We start from the raw sequence: 19,926 nt of genomic DNA on the forward strand, positions 1-19,926 counted from the left end.
CAGCGGCAGGATTGAAACCAATCAATCTGACTCCAGAGTCCTTGCTTTGAGCCCAAGATCTTAAAACTGGAAGGAAAAATAAAAGCTATTTCCTCTATGTTCCAGCAAGTCCGCTGCCTGGTACTTCTTCCGGAGACACGCTGGTACCTGTAGTGTACAAGAACACAGGCACAAGGGTGTTGGTGATGGGAAAAACTGGGAACACTCCAAATTCCCATCAGTAAGGAAATGGATGAATGCAACGTGGCTTAGCATCCAGTAGCATAAAGCGTGGCAGTCCAAAGGAATGCATCAGGCCATCCTCACAGCTTTCGAAAGCATCCGCCTGACTTCAAACTGTAAGTTGCAGAACGATGGCTTTGGATTCACATTTGTAAATTAAAGCACTTGCGTGCGTGGGCACACACACACACACCAGTCAATCCTATGTAATATATGAGAATTCATTCAAGTATATGTACAAGTATGTCTTAAAGTTTTGAAGGACGCACAACCAAGGCCTACCAGTTGTGATGGGGGTGGGTGTGGATAGCCAGGTGTCTCTCAATTTTTCTTGGAACTGTCAGTTCTCAGCTTCCCTGAGCTGAGCAGTACTGATGTCTGGGGAGTGGTCCCTCTCTTGGTTTCTATATGGCCCATGGATGTTAGAATTTCCCTTGTCTGCCACCCAACTCCTACTCTGACACCCCTCCATTCCTCTCATACCTTCCTTCTGCTCTTTCCCTTTCATACTCCTCTGCCTTCAGTCACCTCTCTCTCCTGCATCCTGCTCTGGCTGACCTCCTGGAGAGTCCTGGGATGTCTGAACCCCTCTTGTCTGTGGAACTCAAAGGCCCAGTTTTCTGGGTCTGCACCTGAGAAGCTGGCCATGCTGGAGAAGTTACAGAGCAGGGGAGATTGGGTGCACTGTAAATCTGCAATCCTCCTCCTTGAGCCTGCCCCCGATGGTGCCTGCCTGTTTGTGGATACCGCCCTCTTCCACTTCTCCCAGTGACTTTTTAAGTCATGGTGTGCTATTTCAAATATGTTAAAATGAATAAGGAAGGATATAGCAAAATCTCCTGCATCCACCAGCATCCTATGAAACATTACCAGTGGATCCAGTGGAAGCCTCCGTCTTCCCTCTCACCATTTCCACTCCCTTCCTCCCTCGCCCATAGAGAGACTCCCAGAACTTCTTCTCACCTTCTCCACTCTCTTCGTCCCTGTGGCTCTCCTACCTGCTCTTCCCCTGCATCCCATACGTCTCCAATGATGTCACTAATCTCTGCTTTACCCCCCTACACTCACCAGGATCCAATACTGGTTTTGACTTACTCTCTTGGCCTGGGGTGGGAGCCAGTGTCAGAGGTTCCTCTTGGCCTTCCCAAGGTGATAGCTCTTACTCCACAGACCAGTGACCCGATGTGCAGGTCATTGCTCCAACTGCCAAGTGTATCACTTAGAATTATCAGCTTGGGGACTGGAGAAATGACCACTATGTTGGTCCAGGGACCCAGTCAGCTCACCGTGAACTGATATCTATCCCCAACTCCTTTTACTGCCAGAACCTCATAAGCCCCACTCTAACAGGGCCCCATCATGACACTTTGGGCTTCCGGGATCAATGTCAGCTCAGAACCTGTGGCCAGTAGTCCTAGACATGTCTGTGTCCAGTGCCAGTGTGCAGTCACCCAAGCATCTAAGAAAACTGCTATAAACATTTGCATACAGATTTTTGGCGAATGTAAGTTTTCATTTCTCTTGGGTAAATATCTAGGAGTTAACTTGCTGGATTGAATCGTTAGTGTATTTTTAACTGTTTCCAGAGCGTCTGTACCATTTTTTGCATTCTCACCAACAATGCAGGGGAGTTCTAGCTGTTCCTCAGTCTCTCTAGCACTTGGTATTGTCTGTATTTTGTTTTTATTTCAGCCATGCTTATAGCTATGTTGTGGTATTTCATTGTGGCTTTAGTTATTTCCCTAATGACTAATGAGGTCAAACATCTTCTCAATAGCTTACTGGCCATCCAGTAAGCACAATGTCAGTTCGATTTTTTTTTTTTTTTTGCTCATTATTTAGTGGGTTGTTTGATTTCTTATTACTGAATATCGAATGTTCTTTATCTCTTTCGGATACAAGTTCTTTACCATGTGTGCTTTGCAAATATTGTTTCCCAGTCTGTGGCTTATGCTTTCAAAAACAAAGAAACAGACAACACAATTTAAAAATGGGCAAAGGAATTGATTAGATATTTCTCCAAAGAAGACACACAAATGGCCTACAGGTATATGAAAAATGCTCAACATCACTAGTCATCAGAGAAATGCAATTCAAAACCACAATGAGTTATCACCTCAAAACTGTTAAGATGGCCAGTATTAAAAAAAAAACAAAACGAAACTTAAAATAGCAAGTGTTGGCAAGGAAGTGAAGAAAATGAATCCCTTGTGCATTGCTGGTGGGAGTGTAAAATGGTGCACCCACCATGGAAAACAGTATGGAAGTTCCTAAAAAAATAAAAATGGAACTCCCATATGATCCAGCATTCCCACTTCCGTATATTTACATTTACATTACAAACTAATTGAAATCAGGATCTTGCATAGATTATTGCACTCCCATGTTCATTGCACCATTATTCACAATAGCCAAGAGATGAAAACAACCTAAATATCTATCAACAGGTGAATGGATAAAAGGTAGTATATATAATGTATACATATAACAGAATATTATTCAGCCTTTAAAAAGAAGGAAATCTTGCTATATGCTGTAGTATGGATGAACTTTGAGGATATTATACTAAGTGAAGTAAGCCACTCACAAAGGACAAATACTGCATGTTTCCACTTATATGCGGTATCTAAAGTAGTCAAACTCTTAGCAGCAGGAAGTAGAATCCTGGTTGCCAAGGGCTTGGGGGAGGGGGAAATGGGGAGTTGTTGTTCAATGAGTATAGATTTGCAGTCATGCAAGATGAAGAATTCTGGAGATCTGATTACAACAATGTTCATATAGTTAACAACATTGTACACTAAAAAATTTGTTAATAAGGTCGGTTTCATATTATGTGTTTTTGCAATAAAAATAAATTAAAAAATAAAATGCCTTATTCAGTGGCTTTTCATATATTCCCAGTTGTGCATCTATCACAATCAATTTTAGGATATTTGTGTTAGCCCAAGAAGATGCCCTGTATCCCTTAGCCATCACCCCCTACCCCCCAACCCACCCCAGCCCTATAGGCAAGTAATAAACTACTTTCTGTCTCTATGATTTGCCTAGTTAGGAAATTTTGTATAAATGGAATCACACAATATATAGTACGTTTTGTCTGGCTTCTTTCACTTAATATAATGTTTTTGAGGTTCACTCATGTTGTAGCATGTATCAGTACTTCAGTTATTTTTATTGCCAAATAATATTCCATGGTATGGCTATACCACATTTTATTTATACATTCTTCAGTTTATGGGCATTTGGGTTATGTTTACTTTGGGAATATTATGGATAATATTCCCAAACTAAATGCTGTTACGAATATTCATATACATTTTGAGTTCATGAGTTTTTTTGGTGAACATATGTTTTCAGTTCTCTTAGGTAGATCCCTAGGAATGGACATTCTGGCTCATATGGTAACTCTATGTTTAACTTTTTAAGAAAATACCAGAATATTTTCCAAAGAGATTCAACTATTTTACATTATCACCAGAAGTGTATGAGGATTCAAATTTCTCCAAATCCAAATATTTGTTATTATCTGTATTTTGGATTATAGCCATCCTATTGTTTTTGCAACATGGTATCTCATTATGGTTTTGATTTATATTTCCCTACTGACTAGTGGTTCTGAACATCCTTTCATATGCTTATTAACCACTTCTATACCTTCTTTGGTGAAATGTCTATACAAATCTTTTACCCAATTTTTTAATGGGGTCATTTTCTTATTTATTTATTATTCTTATTCTTTATTCTGGATACAAGTTCTTTGTTAGATCTGTGACTTTCAAATATTTTCTCCCAGTCTGTACCTTGTCTTTTCATTTTCTGAATAGTGCCTTCTGAAGCATAAATGTTTTACATTTTGATGAAGTCCAATTTATCAAGTTTTTCTTTTATGGATCATGCTTTTGGTGTTATATCTAAGAAATCATTGCCTAACTTATGTTTACAAAGATTTTTCTCCTAGGGTTTCTTTTAACAGATTTATAGTTGTAGGTTTTACTTTTAAGTCTCTGATCCATTTTGCATTAAGTTTTGTGTGTGCTGTGAAGTAAGGTTCTAAGTTTGTATTTTTGCATGATATCCAGTTGTACCAGCACCACGTGTTGAAAAGACTATCCTTTCCCCATTGAATTGAAAATCATTGACCATAAATATAAGGAGAGTTCGTTATTTCTGAACTCTCAATTCTGTTCCATTGATCTATCTCTATGTCAGTACTACACTAACTTGATTATCTGTATTTTTATAGTAAATAGTTTACTATTATAGTAAACTATTACTATAATACTACTAATACTATAGTAGTATAGTATACTATAGTAGTATTATAGTAATAGTTTATAGTTTTGAAATCAGAAAGTGGACGTCTTCCAGGTTTGTTCTTTTTCAAAGTAGTTTTGGATATTCTGTTTTGTTTTGTTTTGTTTTGTTTTTCACTTCCATATGAATTTTTGGATCAGCCTGTGAATTTTTACAAAGAAAGCCTGCTGAAATTTCGATAGAGATTGAATTACCATATAAATATTGAGTCTTACAACCATGAACATGCAATGCCTTTCCATTTATTTAGATCATCTTTAATTTCTCTCAACAAACATCAATTTGTGTTTCTCAGTGCATAAGTATTATATTTGGTTTGTTAAATATATGCCTAAGCATTTTATTCTTTTTGATGCTATTGCTACTAGAATTAAGTGTTCCTTAATTTCATTTTTGGATTATTTGCTACATGTATATAGCAATAAAATTTGTTTTATGTATTAATCTTGTATTCTGTGATCTGTTGAACTTCCTTATTAGTTCTACCATTAGAACCATTTTTGTGGATTCCTTAGGATTTTCTGCATATGAAATCATGTCATCTGAGAATAAAAAAAATTTCCTTTTTTATTTCCTATCTGGATGACTTTTAGTTCTTCTTCTTCCCTGTTTGAACTGGCTCAAACTTCCAGTGCAATAATGAATAAAAGTAGTGAGCATGTCTTTGTTGCTGACTTTAGGGGAAAAGTATGCAGTCTTTCACTACTAAATATGATGTTAGCTGTAGGTTTTTCATAGATATTCTTTATCATGCTGAAGAAATTTCTTTCTATTCCTAGTTTGTTATTGTTTTTATCATGAAAGGTGGTCGAATTTTGTCACATGCTGTTTCTGTGTCAGTTAATATGATAATGTTTCAGTGCTTTCTTCTTTTAAAATAGTGTATTACATAAATTGATTTTTAGAAGTTAAACCAACCTTGTATTTCTAGAATAAATCCCACTTGGTTATGGTATATAATCCTTTTTATATGTTTCTGAATTCAGTTTGTTAATATTTTCTTGAGGGTTATTTCATCTATATTCATGAGAAAGATTGGTATGCAATTTTCTTTATTTTGGATGTCTTTGTGTGTTTTGGGCATCAGGGTAATTGTGCTGGTCTCAGCCAATCGATAGTGATACTGTCAGCTAGAAATACCTGGAGGCACTCACCTGGACTCCAAGGCGAGCCCCCACAGATATTTCCCCTTTCAGAACCAATGTTGTGGTTGAACTAGCCCTTGTGGTTCTTATTATAATTGCAAGATGCACCTCAGCAATAACCTTTAGGAAACTTTGAAAGGAGGAAGTTTATTACTCACAAGTCCTGGAGGGTACATGGCATGCCTTGGACCACACAGAAAGGTTGTGGGTGGAGAAAGAGAGCTGGGACCTGGGGTTATGTTTTTATCGGGGTCAAGAGTGAGGGGCCTAGGCTTTCTCAGATTCACTCTTTATTGATGAATTTAAAACAGAATGGGAATTAAAGTACAAGAAGGGAAAAACAAGCAGCCAAAGGGTCAGTTATCTAAGTCAATCAGAGATCTCTAAAACAAAGGAAACTTCAGGGGTGTGGTGGCCTGGCTCTTTACCTAGTCGTGTAGCTGGCAATTTGTTCTTTTTGATATAGCTGTCTTTGAAGTGGTGCCTCAGCAATCAGAAGCTTAATGTCAGGCACTTGCATTACAATTAAAAAAAAAAACTGTCAGAGGCTCACACTACAGTAATATTGGCCTACTAGAGCTATTTTGAAAGTGTTCATTCCTCTTCTATTTTCTGGAAGAATTTCTGGAGTGTTGCTATTATTTCCATCTGAAATGTTTGGTAGCATTCAGCAGTGATGCCATCTGGACAGGAGCATCATTGTGGGAAGATTTTTAATTATTAATTTAATTGACTGTCTATTATTGAGTCTGTTTTGAAGTTTGTGTCTCTCTACAAATTTTTTCATTGCATATATGTGTCTAATTTGTTGGTATAAATTTTTTCATACTATTTTCTTATAATTTTTAAAATTCAATAGGCTCAATGGTGATGTCTCCTTTTTCAGTCCTGATTTTAGTGATTCCTTAGGAATCTCTTTTTTTTTTCTTGGTCAGTCTGCCTAAGGTTTGTGATTTGTTATCTTTTGGTTTCATTGTGTTGTCCAAAAAAATTAATCAATAGTCAATCTAAGAAAAATGGAAATTTTTATTTGAGCCAACCTGAGGACTATAACATAGGAGACAATCTTCAGAAAACTCTGAGGACTGTTCCACCCATTGGAGGTAAAACCGTTATATAAGTTTTTGAGACAAAGTAGCATATTAATAGTTTACATAGTCCAACAAGGCGAGTAGTGGGTATTAATGACCCATTACAGGATTGAGAAAGGAAAGTTACTCTTAAGGAGTTACCTTGCTGGTTCCAGGAGGAAATTTCTTTTCTTTCTTTCTTTCTTTTTTTTTTTTTTCCTTTTTTTTTTGGCGTGTGGGCATTCCTGTATCTTTTAGGGGGATCTAGTTAATGTATAATGTGATGCACAAATCACACTAAAGGGGAGGGGGTAGTGGCTCAAATGGGCAGAGAGAATTTTATGTTTAAAATTTTTCTTGTCCTGCCTGAAAATAATTTTATTTCATTAATTCCACTTTTGATCATTAATCTTTCAATAGAAAGCATTAGGTGATCAAGTATTTGGTCCCTAAATGTTAGGGTGATTCTTTACCTGCCTTGGGTCCATCATGTCCCTTGATGCTGGGTCCTAATAGCCCGGTTCTTTCTTTCCTTTTAGGGGGTGGTACTAGTAAGATGTCTGGCAAGGAATAACGGTCAATTCCAAGTTGTCCAATAGGACTTGCACCAATTTTACCTTGCATGTGCATTGTGCATGTCCATTATTTTATAGAGAACTATAGATGTGATCAATAGTTCCCAGTTGTTTAGATATCATTATCTTAGTAGGAGCAGGTGATACACAGTGCAAAAAACAAGAAACTAAAACTTTATAAGTTACACAAACTGTAATCAAAGTTGGCAATAGGAGGAACAATATCATTAGTAAAGATTTAAGCCAATATCCTCTTGAACCAAACCATTTTCCTAGCATTTCCCTTAAACTGGGAAGAGGATCATTCAGAGTGGAAATCTGATTTTTCAGACGCACCATAAGGGGGGGTTGCATTACAAGACTCATCAGGTATAAAAACACAACATGCACTATGTATTATAGCATAAGCTCCCCCTTGAGAGGTGTTAGAATATTGAGGGCCATGCAATTCTGTAGGACTGCTTTTCTCATCATGGAAATTTCTGAACTGAGCAAACAAATGGCTTGGTTACTATCATTTAAGGATTGCTGGGTGAATTTTGTTAAAGCCTCTATATGAGTAATGATATCTTCTATTCCAAGTGAAGGAATAAATATTGCAGCCAAATAATCATACCATTGGAAAACTGATTGAACCCAACATGCCAACATTGAAAGCAGAATGACAGCAGCTGTTTTCAAGGCTACCTGTAGGTGACATTGAGCCTAAAGGAAACCAATTGTACACCATCCTAACCAATCTGGGGAGATCCAAGGCCATAAATTTGTTCCATAAACCTATTGGGTCCTGTTAGGAGCTATCCCACCATTTTAACATCTAGTGAAAACCGTCTTTCAGACCTTGAAACATACACCCAAAGGTTATCAAACATTAGGTAGGATTAATTTGGGATTTAAAAACATTGACTAATGTGGATCTGATGCCATCGTTCTGCAACTTGCAGCTTGAAGTCAGGCGGATGCTTTCGAAAGCTGTGAGAATGGCCTGATGCATTCCTTTGGACTGCCACGCTTTATGCTACTGGATGCTAAGCCACGTTGCATTCATCCATTTCCTTACTGATGGGAATTTGGAGTGTTCCCAGTTTTTCCCATCACCAACACCCTTGTGCCTGTGTTCTTGTACGCTACAGGTACCAGCGTGTCTCCGGAAGAAGTACCAGGCAGCGGACTTGCCGGAACATAGAGGAAATAGCTTTTATTTTTCCTTCCAGTTTTAAGATCTTGGGCTCAAAGCAAGGACTCTGGAGTCCCAGAGCAGGGATTAGGATTTGGACATCTTTGGGCATGATTACTCTGCCCACCACACCCAGCTCCCTCTCCAGAGCTCACCTACACCTACCTTCTTTGTTTGTATCAGTTCCCCCCAAGAGTCAGAGAGAGCAGTTGGCCTGTGGTTGGGCTGGTGCTGGTGCAGAGCGGGTGGGGTGGGGAGGGGGCATCCTCCCAGTAATTGGGCAGGGAGCAGAAGCAGGCAGGATGGGGTCTAGGGCTCTCCAGGCCAGCCGCCACTGTCTCCCAGGCTGGAGAAGGGGCTTGAGGGGAAAGGCAAATGGGGTGAACTGAATGAGGGTGGGGTTCTGACCTCCTCCTACACACGGGGGCCAGATGTATGACCTGCCACTATTTCCCTCTGGAACTGGAAAGCTCAGGGCCAAGCCACAGCCTGTGATATACATGTTTCCAGCCACATTTTTCTGTGGTAGTTGGTCAGAACACGGAACAGGGAGATGGTGTGCTCAGTGGAGGGAAGGGAGGCAGGGAAAATGCATCACCAAGGGTTGAGGTCACGCCCTCCCATGTCACCTCCCTTTCAACAAGCTTCTCTATTTCCTCACACTGGTGACCACAGCCCCGGGACCCCCTCTGCCGACAGGCGGTGCTGGTGCTGGTGCTGGACTTCTCCCCGGGCACAAGTTGCCTGCACGTCTCGGTGAGCAGAAACCTCAGCTGGAAGGTCTCTGCCAAACTTAGTTACGCAGACAGCAGCGAGATGTGCTACACCGCCAAGCAATAACCAGTGGATCAGGTTCAGGGTCAAAGCTGTAAACTAAGCAGTCAAGCCCACCTTCTCCAGGGAGGGGTTTGAGAGGAAGGATTCAGTCCCACGAACGTTCTTTGCTGACCCTGAGGTCTGTGACTGTCCCATCCCACATGTGGTCTGTCCACCTGAGCTCATGCCATGAACTCTGGAAGCGAGTCAGGGTGAGAATATGGGGGAAGGGTGGACCCAAGTGCTGCCCATTGTCCAGGTGCAGTCACTCCTTACTTCCCATCCTCACTGCGCCCATCCTGCCCCTGTCCCAGGTAGCTCATGTTGGGTGGTCTCATATATGGGTCCCCTGATTCTAAGATGAGCTACTCTGAGGAGCCACCCTTCCCAATCTCATTCCATCCACACCCACAGTAGTTGTCAGACATCATAGGATCACAGAGTAGGATCGAGAGCCTCCTCCAGCGAATCCAACATTTTGAGCATCCCGACACCCTGTCGTGGGGTTTGGTGACTTCTGCATCATCCCCCTCCTATGTTTTGGGAATTTAACAACAACCCTTGAACAAAACAGATCCGACCCTTGCTTTTGCTCATTCAATGCCTTACAGAACCTGGACCAGCCTCTACTCCCTTTACTCCCTGAATCACATCTTCCTCCCTCAAGGGAGATTATCCCTGATTACTTTTATTCACACACAGGGACACACAGTCACCAACCTGGAATGTCCTATCTACCGTCATACCCCCTTTTGTGTAGTAAAACACCGGTCTTTCGGGAAGGGTGTCAGGCAGAACCACCCTCGCCTCACTCAAACACAAATCTGTCCCTCTGAGTCTCAGGCTGGTACAGCCCTGGGTCCCGGCTGAGGGAAGGAAGTGCTCCCCAACCTCCAGTGAGGGGAAATCGAACATGGAGTTCAGACTCAATCTCGTGTGTCCTAAAGAGGCAGTCTGGGAGATTGAGCGGGGACACGGAAATATCATTTCCAGGAAAATCTGTGTCATGGGGCGGGTGGAAGAGTATTTGACGGGGACCATGCAAGAACACAGACCTACTAACCACACTTGCCATAGAACCTGACGGGCCAATTTCCACTCAAGGGTATAGAGACGACCAGGCTGGAGGAGGGTGGTCAGCTGGCTAGGGCAGGGAGGATGTGAAAGCTTCCAGATCGGAGCTCTGGAAGGGGGTCATGAGTTCCTGCTGATGGGGAGGGGGAATGGCAGAGATGAATGGGAACCGCCAGACCCCAAAGGAGGAGGGGGGTTTGGAGAGAACTAGAAGAGGGCCTTCGGGGGAAAGGGAGGACGTGCCAATGTGGCCTGGCAGAGCCCACACAGGACCCAGACCTGGGACACTCCGCTGGCTTGACTGCAGGGATGGTAGCAGAGGCTGGCCCAGAGTCCCCACCACAGGATGCCGGAGATACTGTTCTGGAAAAGGCTCTGACGTGGAGCAGCGCCCCGCCCCGGCCCCCTACCCCTACCCCTCCAGAGAGAAGGCAGAACACAGAACATGAGAGGTACTTTAATTGGAAACTGCTGTGAAACTGGGGCGGGGCGGGGGCAAAACAAGGGGGAGAGGAAGCCCGAGCTGAGGCAGAACAGGAGGGAACGAGCTTGGCCACAGCTCCCGGGCCCCAAAGGTACCAGCTGCTCCTCTTGCAGGAAGACGCTGGGCTCAACCTGTGAAACAGCGGAGTCAGGGAAGAGCCTCAAGCCAGGGCCAGCCCCCAGCCCTGCTCAACAGCCAGGACTGTGGGAAGGGGTACGGTGTGTGTAACACTCACTTCAAAGGGTCTGGAACTTGTCAGCCAGGTACTGCATGGCGGCTGCAACAGGGACAGGCATTAGCAGGCGCTCCAGACAGAGGGATATAGAAGCCCGTCCCCCTATCCCCGTGAGGAACCGCCTAGCCCTGCAACCTGAAACCCCCTCCAGACCCGATGCAAAGAGCTCTGGGCCTGATCACTCCCCACCACCCAAATTGAATGTGGAACCGGTTCCTAAAGGGAAACAAAATGTGCCAGCGGCTCTCATGCTGTGGGCCGTGCCACAACCAGTCAGAACTCGTCACACAAACAAACAAACAATCCAACAAGAACCTTAGAAGCCACACCAAGCAGCAGTTCAAGGAAAAAATCAACGAGGCATCTCTAAAAGTCCTATCAGGAGATTCCCTAGGACTGGTCTGGTTGGCAAAGTGTGCATGCAGTCCAGACAGTACTTTGCTACTTGTACACACGCCCAGCTGTACATGCACAGCCGGCTCCAGGGCCAGGCCTGCTAGGTTCTCCTCCCCACAGGGATGTTGGTCCCTGCGAGGCCGACTGCACCTGCAGCCCACCCCCACCCCAGGTGCCCACCTGGGTTCTGCACTAAGACACCGCTCTCCGTCCCTGGTTCCTCATACCAAGTTGCTCCTTAAGGTCGTCTATTTCTCTCTGTAGCACGAGACACTAGGCCAGCAGACACAGGAGGAAGAGAAATGATTAGTATACTCTGGCCTCCTCTCTCCTCCACCTTCTCCTCTCTCCAGGGCCCTCCATCCCAAAGCCGGGTGGCTAGACTGGCAAGGGCTCCTCAGTGGAAAGGAGGTGGGCTCCCTCCGTGGGGTACGCGATGGGGGCAGGGGAGGGGGGGCCCCACACATGTCAGTTGAACTTGGACCCAGATCCCGCCCTCGAGTTTGGGCCTGCATTTCCAGGAGCCAGAGGAAGCATTACCCAAGGACAGCCCTGCGTTCCCAGTGGCTGCTGCTGCCTTTCCGGTCTTGGGGGATGGTCAAGTGGCTCCCGGTCACCTGAGAGGGAAAGGACACACAATCCAGCTTCCCAGGCTCCCAGTGAGGTGGAAAGGGCCAAGCGGGGTCTAACGTGAGGTGAGGCAGCACCACCCTCCGCTGGCAACAAGCCGCCCCTGCTCTGCCCAGCAGCCCGAACCTTCTCTCTGGGCCTGCCTCCCCTGTTCCCCGGGGGCAGCCATTTCGCCACCGCGGGCCCCAAAGACTGTGGCTCTGGATTCGACCCTCCCAGAGCTGCAGCCACAGCCAGCACGTGGGAGAGCAATGTGGGCGAACAGGACTTAACAGAAAAGGCTGTTCCCCTGCAAGTCTACACCCGGAGGAGCTGTTTGGGGCACTGCCACCCATCACCCCGGCCGCACAAACCCCACACAGAGGATGATGTGGCTCAAGGCCAGCCCTGCCAGCACCCCGTCTCCTGTGGGAGAAGCTGCCTGGGAGCAAGGCTGTGCCCCCAGCAGAGACAGAGCCAGAGGTTTCTGTCCTCCACCCCTCTCCCCTCCCCTCATATCAAACCCACGACACTCACCTGAGGGGACAGGCCCCCTGGGCATGACTTCTCCTGGGTTCAGGGCCAAGGGCTCTGAGTTGCCTGGATCTTGGGGGCCTCTGGTGTTGAGGTCGCCACTGCTGGCTTTTCCACGATGCATGCGTGGAAAACATGTGCCTGGCCTGTAAGCTGGCAGCTGAAACAAGAATTTCTCACCGATTTGGACTAAGGATGTGTGTCTCTGTGTGTGTGTGTGTGTGTGTGTGTGTGTGTGTGTGTATGTGTGTGTGTGTGTGTGTGAGAGAGAGAGAGAGAGAGAGAGAGAGAGAGAGAGAGAGAGAGAGAGAGTGAGTTATGTGATTAGGGGCCGGGGTGAGGCAGGGAATTGGGAAGGGAATTGAAAGGCTGATCTCATTAGCACTTCCTCCCTCAGTCAGCCCCAGGCCAGCAGGCAGAGGTGATCTAGGGACAACAGTGGGGCACTGAGAAAGCCCAGGTCCCCTGCAAGGAAGGTCTGGGGAACAGCTAGGAAGTAGGAATCAGGAAGCTGGTGAGTCTAAATACTGAGGTTTTTTGGGGAAGCTTTTAAGGGATCCCCCGACCCAATTCAGCTACCAGCCCTCCCTTCCATCCCAGCCCCAGTCTCGCAGAGGAGGCTGGAAACAGGCCAAGAGTGGAGAACCGGGCCCAGCACACCCGAAGTGCTACCTTAATGTTTGTCCCTAGTAAAAAGAGCCCGATCTGGCATCCTAATGACCCAGTGACCGAGGGGCACCCAATGACGACCCCTGAGGGATGGACAGAGGCAGCATGGGTGAAGACGTGTGTCCTGGGGGCGGTTGGAGCGGGGGTGGGGGAAGAGTGGGGAGAGAGGAGGAGCATGGCCTACTCACTTGGCCCTTTGCGGCTGGGTCTCTATTTGGGTCCTTATCTTCTCCCGCCACCGCCTCAGACTCCCTTGCCCGCCTGGCCACGGATTTCTTCCCAGCGCCGGTGTGCTTGGACTGTTCGGTTCCCAAAGGGACCAAGGTATACCTCTTGAATCTCCCAAGCAGCGGAATACCAGAGATTGGGGGCAAGGTGGCCGGTTCCAGGGCAGTTGCCGAGATTCGCTCTCCCCCGGAAGGGAAGGTTGTCCCCGGGGCAAGTTTGGAGGCTCCCCTGAGGGATTTCTTCTCCTGGGCCCCCTTCTTCCTAGGAGTGACCCACGGCAGGCCACCTGCAGCAGCAGCAGCAGCAGCTCCCGGGTAGCTGGACCTGCTGCCCCCCTTCCCCCAGAGCACGCTCCGCATTTTCTTAGGGGAAGAGATGCCCTGCTCTCCCACGTCCTCCGTTTCCACAACCGAAGTGAGTCCTCGCGGAGCCGAGGACAGGGAAGAGCCTGGCACGTGAAGGAAATTCTCCCTGACTTGGAAATTCGAGTGTCTGGGAGTGTCCCCGGGATCCTCGGGTCTGCTGGGCTCGGCCTGGCCTCCTCCTCTGGGGTAAGTGCTCACCGTCATCAGCTGTGTCTCACTGAACTCATCTGAGGACTCGGGGTTGGACAGCAGCCAGGCCAGGCCTTCCTCGGGGAGCCGCTGGCGATCCGCGGCCACGTTCAACCTACGCTTAGGGCCTCTCTCAGGGTTCCCCCAGGCCCGGCCCGCTTCGGGCCCACCGAGGTGGAGAGGGCGGGCCGGAGCTGGCGGCGCTTCCCCACAGCTCTGGTCGGGCGCTCCTCGACCGCCGGGGCCCGCCTCGAGGCCGGCCCACGCGGCGGACACTTCGAAGGCGGCGCAGCTCTCCAGGGACGGGTGTCTGCGGACGCCCAGCACGTCCCACTCGGCCAGCTGCAGCAAGATGGCCGCCGCAGACTCCTCGTCCAGGTCCAGGAGGTCCCTCTTGTCGTCAGCCGGGGAGCCAGGTCGGCCTTCGGGGCCCCACGGCACCGGCCCTCCCGCTTCCAGCATCTCCCGCTCCAACTGGAAGCCCTCGGGGTCCGGGAAGCCGCCCCCGCCCTCGCCGCTCCGCGGCTCCCCGGGCTCGGGGCCTGGGTCGGGTCCCCATGGGACTGCGGGGCCGGCCGGGCCGACGCCGGCCCGCTCCCCGCCCTCTGGGCCGAAACCCGTTCCCCACACAGACACCTCATCGGGGGAGCTCATGTCGCGACCCTGGCGGCGCCGGAACCGGGGCGACGGTCGATGGCCCGAGTCGCGGTCACGGCGGGTGAGGCGGGCGGCGCTCAGAGGGCAGCGGCAGCCACCTCACGCGCCGCACGAGCTCGCCTCAAAGGAGACGACGCGCGGCTTCCAGCGCGCCTCCCACGCCCGCGCCGCGGCCTCCTCATTGGTCCGGGCCCCGCCAACCAGCGGGCGCCTTGTTCGCCTGCCGCCTCGAGGCCTAACCAATGGGGTCGAGGGCCTCTGGTTTGCCCCCAAGCCTGTGGGCGGTCCGGGCAGTGGGCTGGCGAAGGGGATGGTGGGAGTGCCTCCCTCTGTCAAGCCTCTCGGCCCGCCTCCTCCTGTCCCGCCTCCCCTTTCCGGTTAGAGTCACAGCTCTGAGCCTCCGTCTCCCATCTACACAGGGGGTCGGGGAGTGAGGGCGCTGGGCTCCACGGGTGGTGAGGATGAAACGTCAAGATGGAGGCGCTGGACGCCTAGCAGGCGCCGAAAGCATTTGCCAGCCTCCCTTCCACCGCAAGCCTTACGACCCAACAGGAGAATGGGCACAGGAGTCCCGCAGTCAGCGATCAGGGGTCGGCCAGAGAGCAAAGGGATCGTATTTTCGTTCTGTAAGGTCTCTGTCTCAACTGCTCCATCAAATGTGGCTCAGCAAACGTTATTGGCAGGCGGGTTTGGCGGACAGACTGGGGTTGGCGGACAGACTGGGGTTGGCCTCGCTCCATCAGCCCTTCCCCCGCTCTGAGGCAAATTCAAAGAAGAGGAAATCGCAGTGGCCAGTTACACCCCAAGAGATGCTCCCCACCGCTGATCCTGGAGATGTGAGCTAAAACCACGAATCGGGTTTCACACACTAGGTTGACAGCCTTCAAAGAGCTTAACCATTCCGAGGGTGGGAGAGGTTAGGAGCAAACCCCTGTGGCGGTGGTGCAAGAGATCCATTTGGGAGGTAATCTGGCAGAATCCATTGAAAGCAACTTAGTGCCAGCACGGACTCTGTGCCTGGCACTCTTCTAAGCGCTGGGCATAGATAGTAATGCATCCGCGTGACACGCCTAGAACTATAGTACCAACTATTACTGGCCTCTTACCGGTGAGGAAACAGGCACTGAGAGGTTCAGCCACGGGCCCAAGGTCATTCGGCTCGTGGGGATCAGCGGCAGGATTGAAACCAATCAATCTGACTCCAGAGTCCTTGCTTTGAGCCCAAGATCTTAAAACTGGAAGGAAAAATAAAAGCTATTTCCTCTATGTTCCAGCAAGTCCGCTGCCTGGTACTTCTTCCGGAGACACGCTGGTACCTGTAGTGTACAAGAACACAGGCACAAGGGTGTTGGTGATGGGAAAAACTGGGAACACTCCAAATTCCCATCAGTAAGGAAATGGATGAATGCAACGTGGCTTAGCATCCAGTAGCATAAAGCGTGGCAGTCCAAAGGAATGCATCAGGCCATCCTCACAGCTTTCGAAAGCATCCGCCTGACTTCAAACTGTAAGTTGCAGAACGATGGCTTTGGATTCACATTTGTAAATTAAAGCACTTGCGTGCGTGGGCACACACACACACACCAGTCAATCCTATGTAATATATGAGAATTCATTCAAGTATATGTACAAGTATGTCTTAAAGTTTTGAAGGACGCACAACCAAGGCCTACCAGTTGTGATGGGGGTGGGTGTGGATAGCCAGGTGTCTCTCAATTTTTCTTGGAACTGTCAGTTCTCAGCTTCCCTGAGCTGAGCAGTACTGATGTCTGGGGAGTGGTCCCTCTCTTGGTTTCTATATGGCCCATGGATGTTAGAATTTCCCTTGTCTGCCACCCAACTCCTACTCTGACACCCCTCCATTCCTCTCATACCTTCCTTCTGCTCTTTCCCTTTCATACTCCTCTGCCTTCAGTCACCTCTCTCTCCTGCATCCTGCTCTGGCTGACCTCCTGGAGAGTCCTGGGATGTCTGAACCCCTCTTGTCTGTGGAACTCAAAGGCCCAGTTTTCTGGGTCTGCACCTGAGAAGCTGGCCATGCTGGAGAAGTTACAGAGCAGGGGAGATTGGGTGCACTGTAAATCTGCAATCCTCCTCCTCGAGCCTGCCCCCGATGGTGCCTGCCTGTTTGTGGATACCGCCCTCTTCCACTTCTCCCAGTGACTTTTTAAGTCATGGTGTGCTATTTCAAATATGTTAAAATGAATAAGGAAGGATATAGCAAAATCTCCTGCATCCACCAGCATCCTATGAAACATTACCAGTGGATCCAGTGGAAGCCTCCGTCTTCCCTCTCACCATTTCCACTCCCTTCCTCCCTCGCCCATAGAGAGACTCCCAGAACTTCTTCTCACCTTCTCCACTCTCTTCGTCCCTGTGGCTCTCCTACCTGCTCTTCCCCTGCATCCCATACGTCTCCAATGATGTCACTAATCTCTGCTTTACCCCCCTACACTCACCAGGATCCAATACTGGTTTTGACTTACTCTCTTGGCCTGGGGTGGGAGCCAGTGTCAGAGGTTCCTCTTGGCCTTCCCAAGGTGATAGCTCTTACTCCACAGACCAGTGACCCGATGTGCAGGTCATTGCTCCAACTGCCAAGTGTATCACTTAGAATTATCAGCTTGGGGACTGGAGAAATGACCACTATGTTGGTCCAGGGACCCAGTCAGCTCACCGTGAACTGATATCTATCCCCAACTCCTTTTACTGCCAGAACCTCATAAGCCCCACTCTAACAGGGCCCCATCATGACACTTTGGGCTTCTGGGATCAATGTCAGCTCAGAACCTGTGGCCAGTAGTCCTAGACATGTCTGTGTCCAGTGCCAGTGTGCAGTCACCCAAGCATCTAAGAAAACTGCTATAAACATTTGCATACAGATTTTTGGCGAATGTAAGTTTTCATTTCTCTTGGGTAAATATCTAGGAGTTAACTTGCTGGATTGAATCGTTAGTGTATTTTTAACTGTTTCCAGAGCGTCTGTACCATTTTTTGCATTCTCACCAACAATGCAGGGGAGTTCTAGCTGTTCCTCAGTCTCTCTAGCACTTGGTATTGTCTGTATTTTGTTTTTATTTCAGCCATGCTTATAGCTATGTTGTGGTATTTCATTGTGGCTTTAGTTATTTCCCTAATGACTAATGAGGTCAAACATCTTCTCAATAGCTTACTGGCCATCCAGTAAGCACAATGTCAGTTCGATTTTTTTTTTTTTTTGCTCATTATTTATTGGGTTGTTTGATTTCTTATTACTGAATATCGAATGTTCTTTGTCTCATTCGGATACAAGTTCTTTACCATGTGTGCTTTGCAAATATTGTTTCCCAGTCTGTGGCTTATGCTTTCAAAAACAAAGAAACAGACAACACAATTTAAAAATGGGCAAAGGAATTGATTAGATATTTCTCCAAAGAAGACACACAAATGGCCTACAGGTATATGAAAAATGCTCAACATCACTAGTCATCAGAGAAATGCAATTCAAAACCACAATGAGTTATCACCTCAAAACTGTTAAGATGGCCAGTATTAAAAAAAAAACAAAACGAAACTTAAAATAGCAAGTGTTGGCAAGGAAGTGAAGAAAATGAATCCCTTGTGCATTGCTGGTGGGAGTGTAAAATGGTGCACCCACCATGGAAAACAGTATGGAAGTTCCTAAAAAAATAAAAATGGAACTCCCATATGATCCAGCATTCCCACTTCCGTATATTTACATTTACATTACAAACTAATTGAAATCAGGATCTTGCATAGATTATTGCACTCCCATGTTCATTGCACCATTATTCACAATAGCCAAGAGATGAAAACAACCTAAATATCTATCAACAGGTGAATGGATAAAAGGTAGTATATATAATGTATACATATAACAGAATATTATTCAGCCTTTAAAAAGAAGGAAATCTTGCTATATGCTGTAGTATGGATGAACTTTGAGGATATTATACTAAGTGAAGTAAGCCACTCACAAAGGACAAATACTGCATGTTTCCACTTATATGCGGTATCTAAAGTAGTCAAACTCTTAGCAGCAGGAAGTAGAATCCTGGTTGCCAAGGGCTTGGGGGAGGGGGAAATGGGGAGTTGTTGTTCAATGAGTATAGATTTGCAGTCATGCAAGATGAAGAATTCTGGAGATCTGATTACAACAATGTTCATATAGTTAACAACATTGTACACTAAAAAATTTGTTAATAAGGTCGGTTTCATATTATGTGTTTTTGCAATAAAAATAAATTAAAAAATAAAATGCCTTATTCAGTGGCTTTTCATATATTCCCAGTTGTGCATCTATCACAATCAATTTTAGGATATTTGTGTTAGCCCAAGAAGATGCCCTGTATCCCTTAGCCATCACCCCCTACCCCCCAACCCACCCCAGCCCTATAGGCAAGTAATAAACTACTTTCTGTCTCTATGATTTGCCTAGTTAGGAAATTTTGTATAAATGGAATCACACAATATATAGTACGTTTTGTCTGGCTTCTTTCACTTAATATAATGTTTTTGAGGTTCACTCATGTTGTAGCATGTATCAGTACTTCAGTTATTTTTATTGCCAAATAATATTCCATGGTATGGCTATACCACATTTTATTTATACATTCTTCAGTTTATGGGCATTTGGGTTATGTTTACTTTGGGAATATTATGGATAATATTCCCAAACTAAATGCTGTTACGAATATTCATATACATTTTGAGTTCATGAGTTTTTTTGGTGAACATATGTTTTCAGTTCTCTTAGGTAGATCCCTAGGAATGGACATTCTGGCTCATATGGTAACTCTATGTTTAACTTTTTAAGAAAATACCAGAATATTTTCCAAAGAGATTCAACTATTTTACATTATCACCAGAAGTGTATGAGGATTCAAATTTCTCCAAATCCAAATATTTGTTATTATCTGTATTTTGGATTATAGCCATCCTATTGTTTTTGCAACATGGTATCTCATTATGGTTTTGATTTATATTTCCCTACTGACTAGTGGTTCTGAACATCCTTTCATATGCTTATTAACCACTTCTATACCTTCTTTGGTGAAATGTCTATACAAATCTTTTACCCAATTTTTTAATGGGGTCATTTTCTTATTTATTTATTATTCTTATTCTTTATTCTGGATACAAGTTCTTTGTTAGATCTGTGACTTTC

The 19,926-nt window shown here is 46.4% G+C and overlaps 1 protein-coding gene across 1 annotated transcript; it reads right to left on the minus strand.

Annotated features, from left to right (window-relative positions):
- Positions 1–11,113: 11,113 nt before the first annotated feature.
- Positions 11,114–14,756, minus strand: LOC130706277 (uncharacterized protein CXorf49 homolog). The gene is made up of 5 exons (XM_057537664.1): positions 13,509–14,756; positions 12,655–12,811; positions 12,049–12,125; positions 11,736–11,781; positions 11,114–11,154 (listed from the first exon to the last, which is right to left on the minus strand). Exons 1-5 carry the CDS (start codon positions 14,754–14,756, stop codon positions 11,114–11,116), a joined length of 1,569 nt encoding a protein of 522 aa, XP_057393647.1.
- Between the last annotated feature and the right edge of the window lie 5,170 nt (positions 14,757–19,926).

This window comes from Balaenoptera acutorostrata, chromosome X (assembly GCF_949987535.1).
Source record: "Balaenoptera acutorostrata chromosome X, mBalAcu1.1, whole genome shotgun sequence".
Lineage (NCBI taxonomy): Eukaryota > Metazoa > Chordata > Mammalia > Artiodactyla > Balaenopteridae > Balaenoptera > Balaenoptera acutorostrata.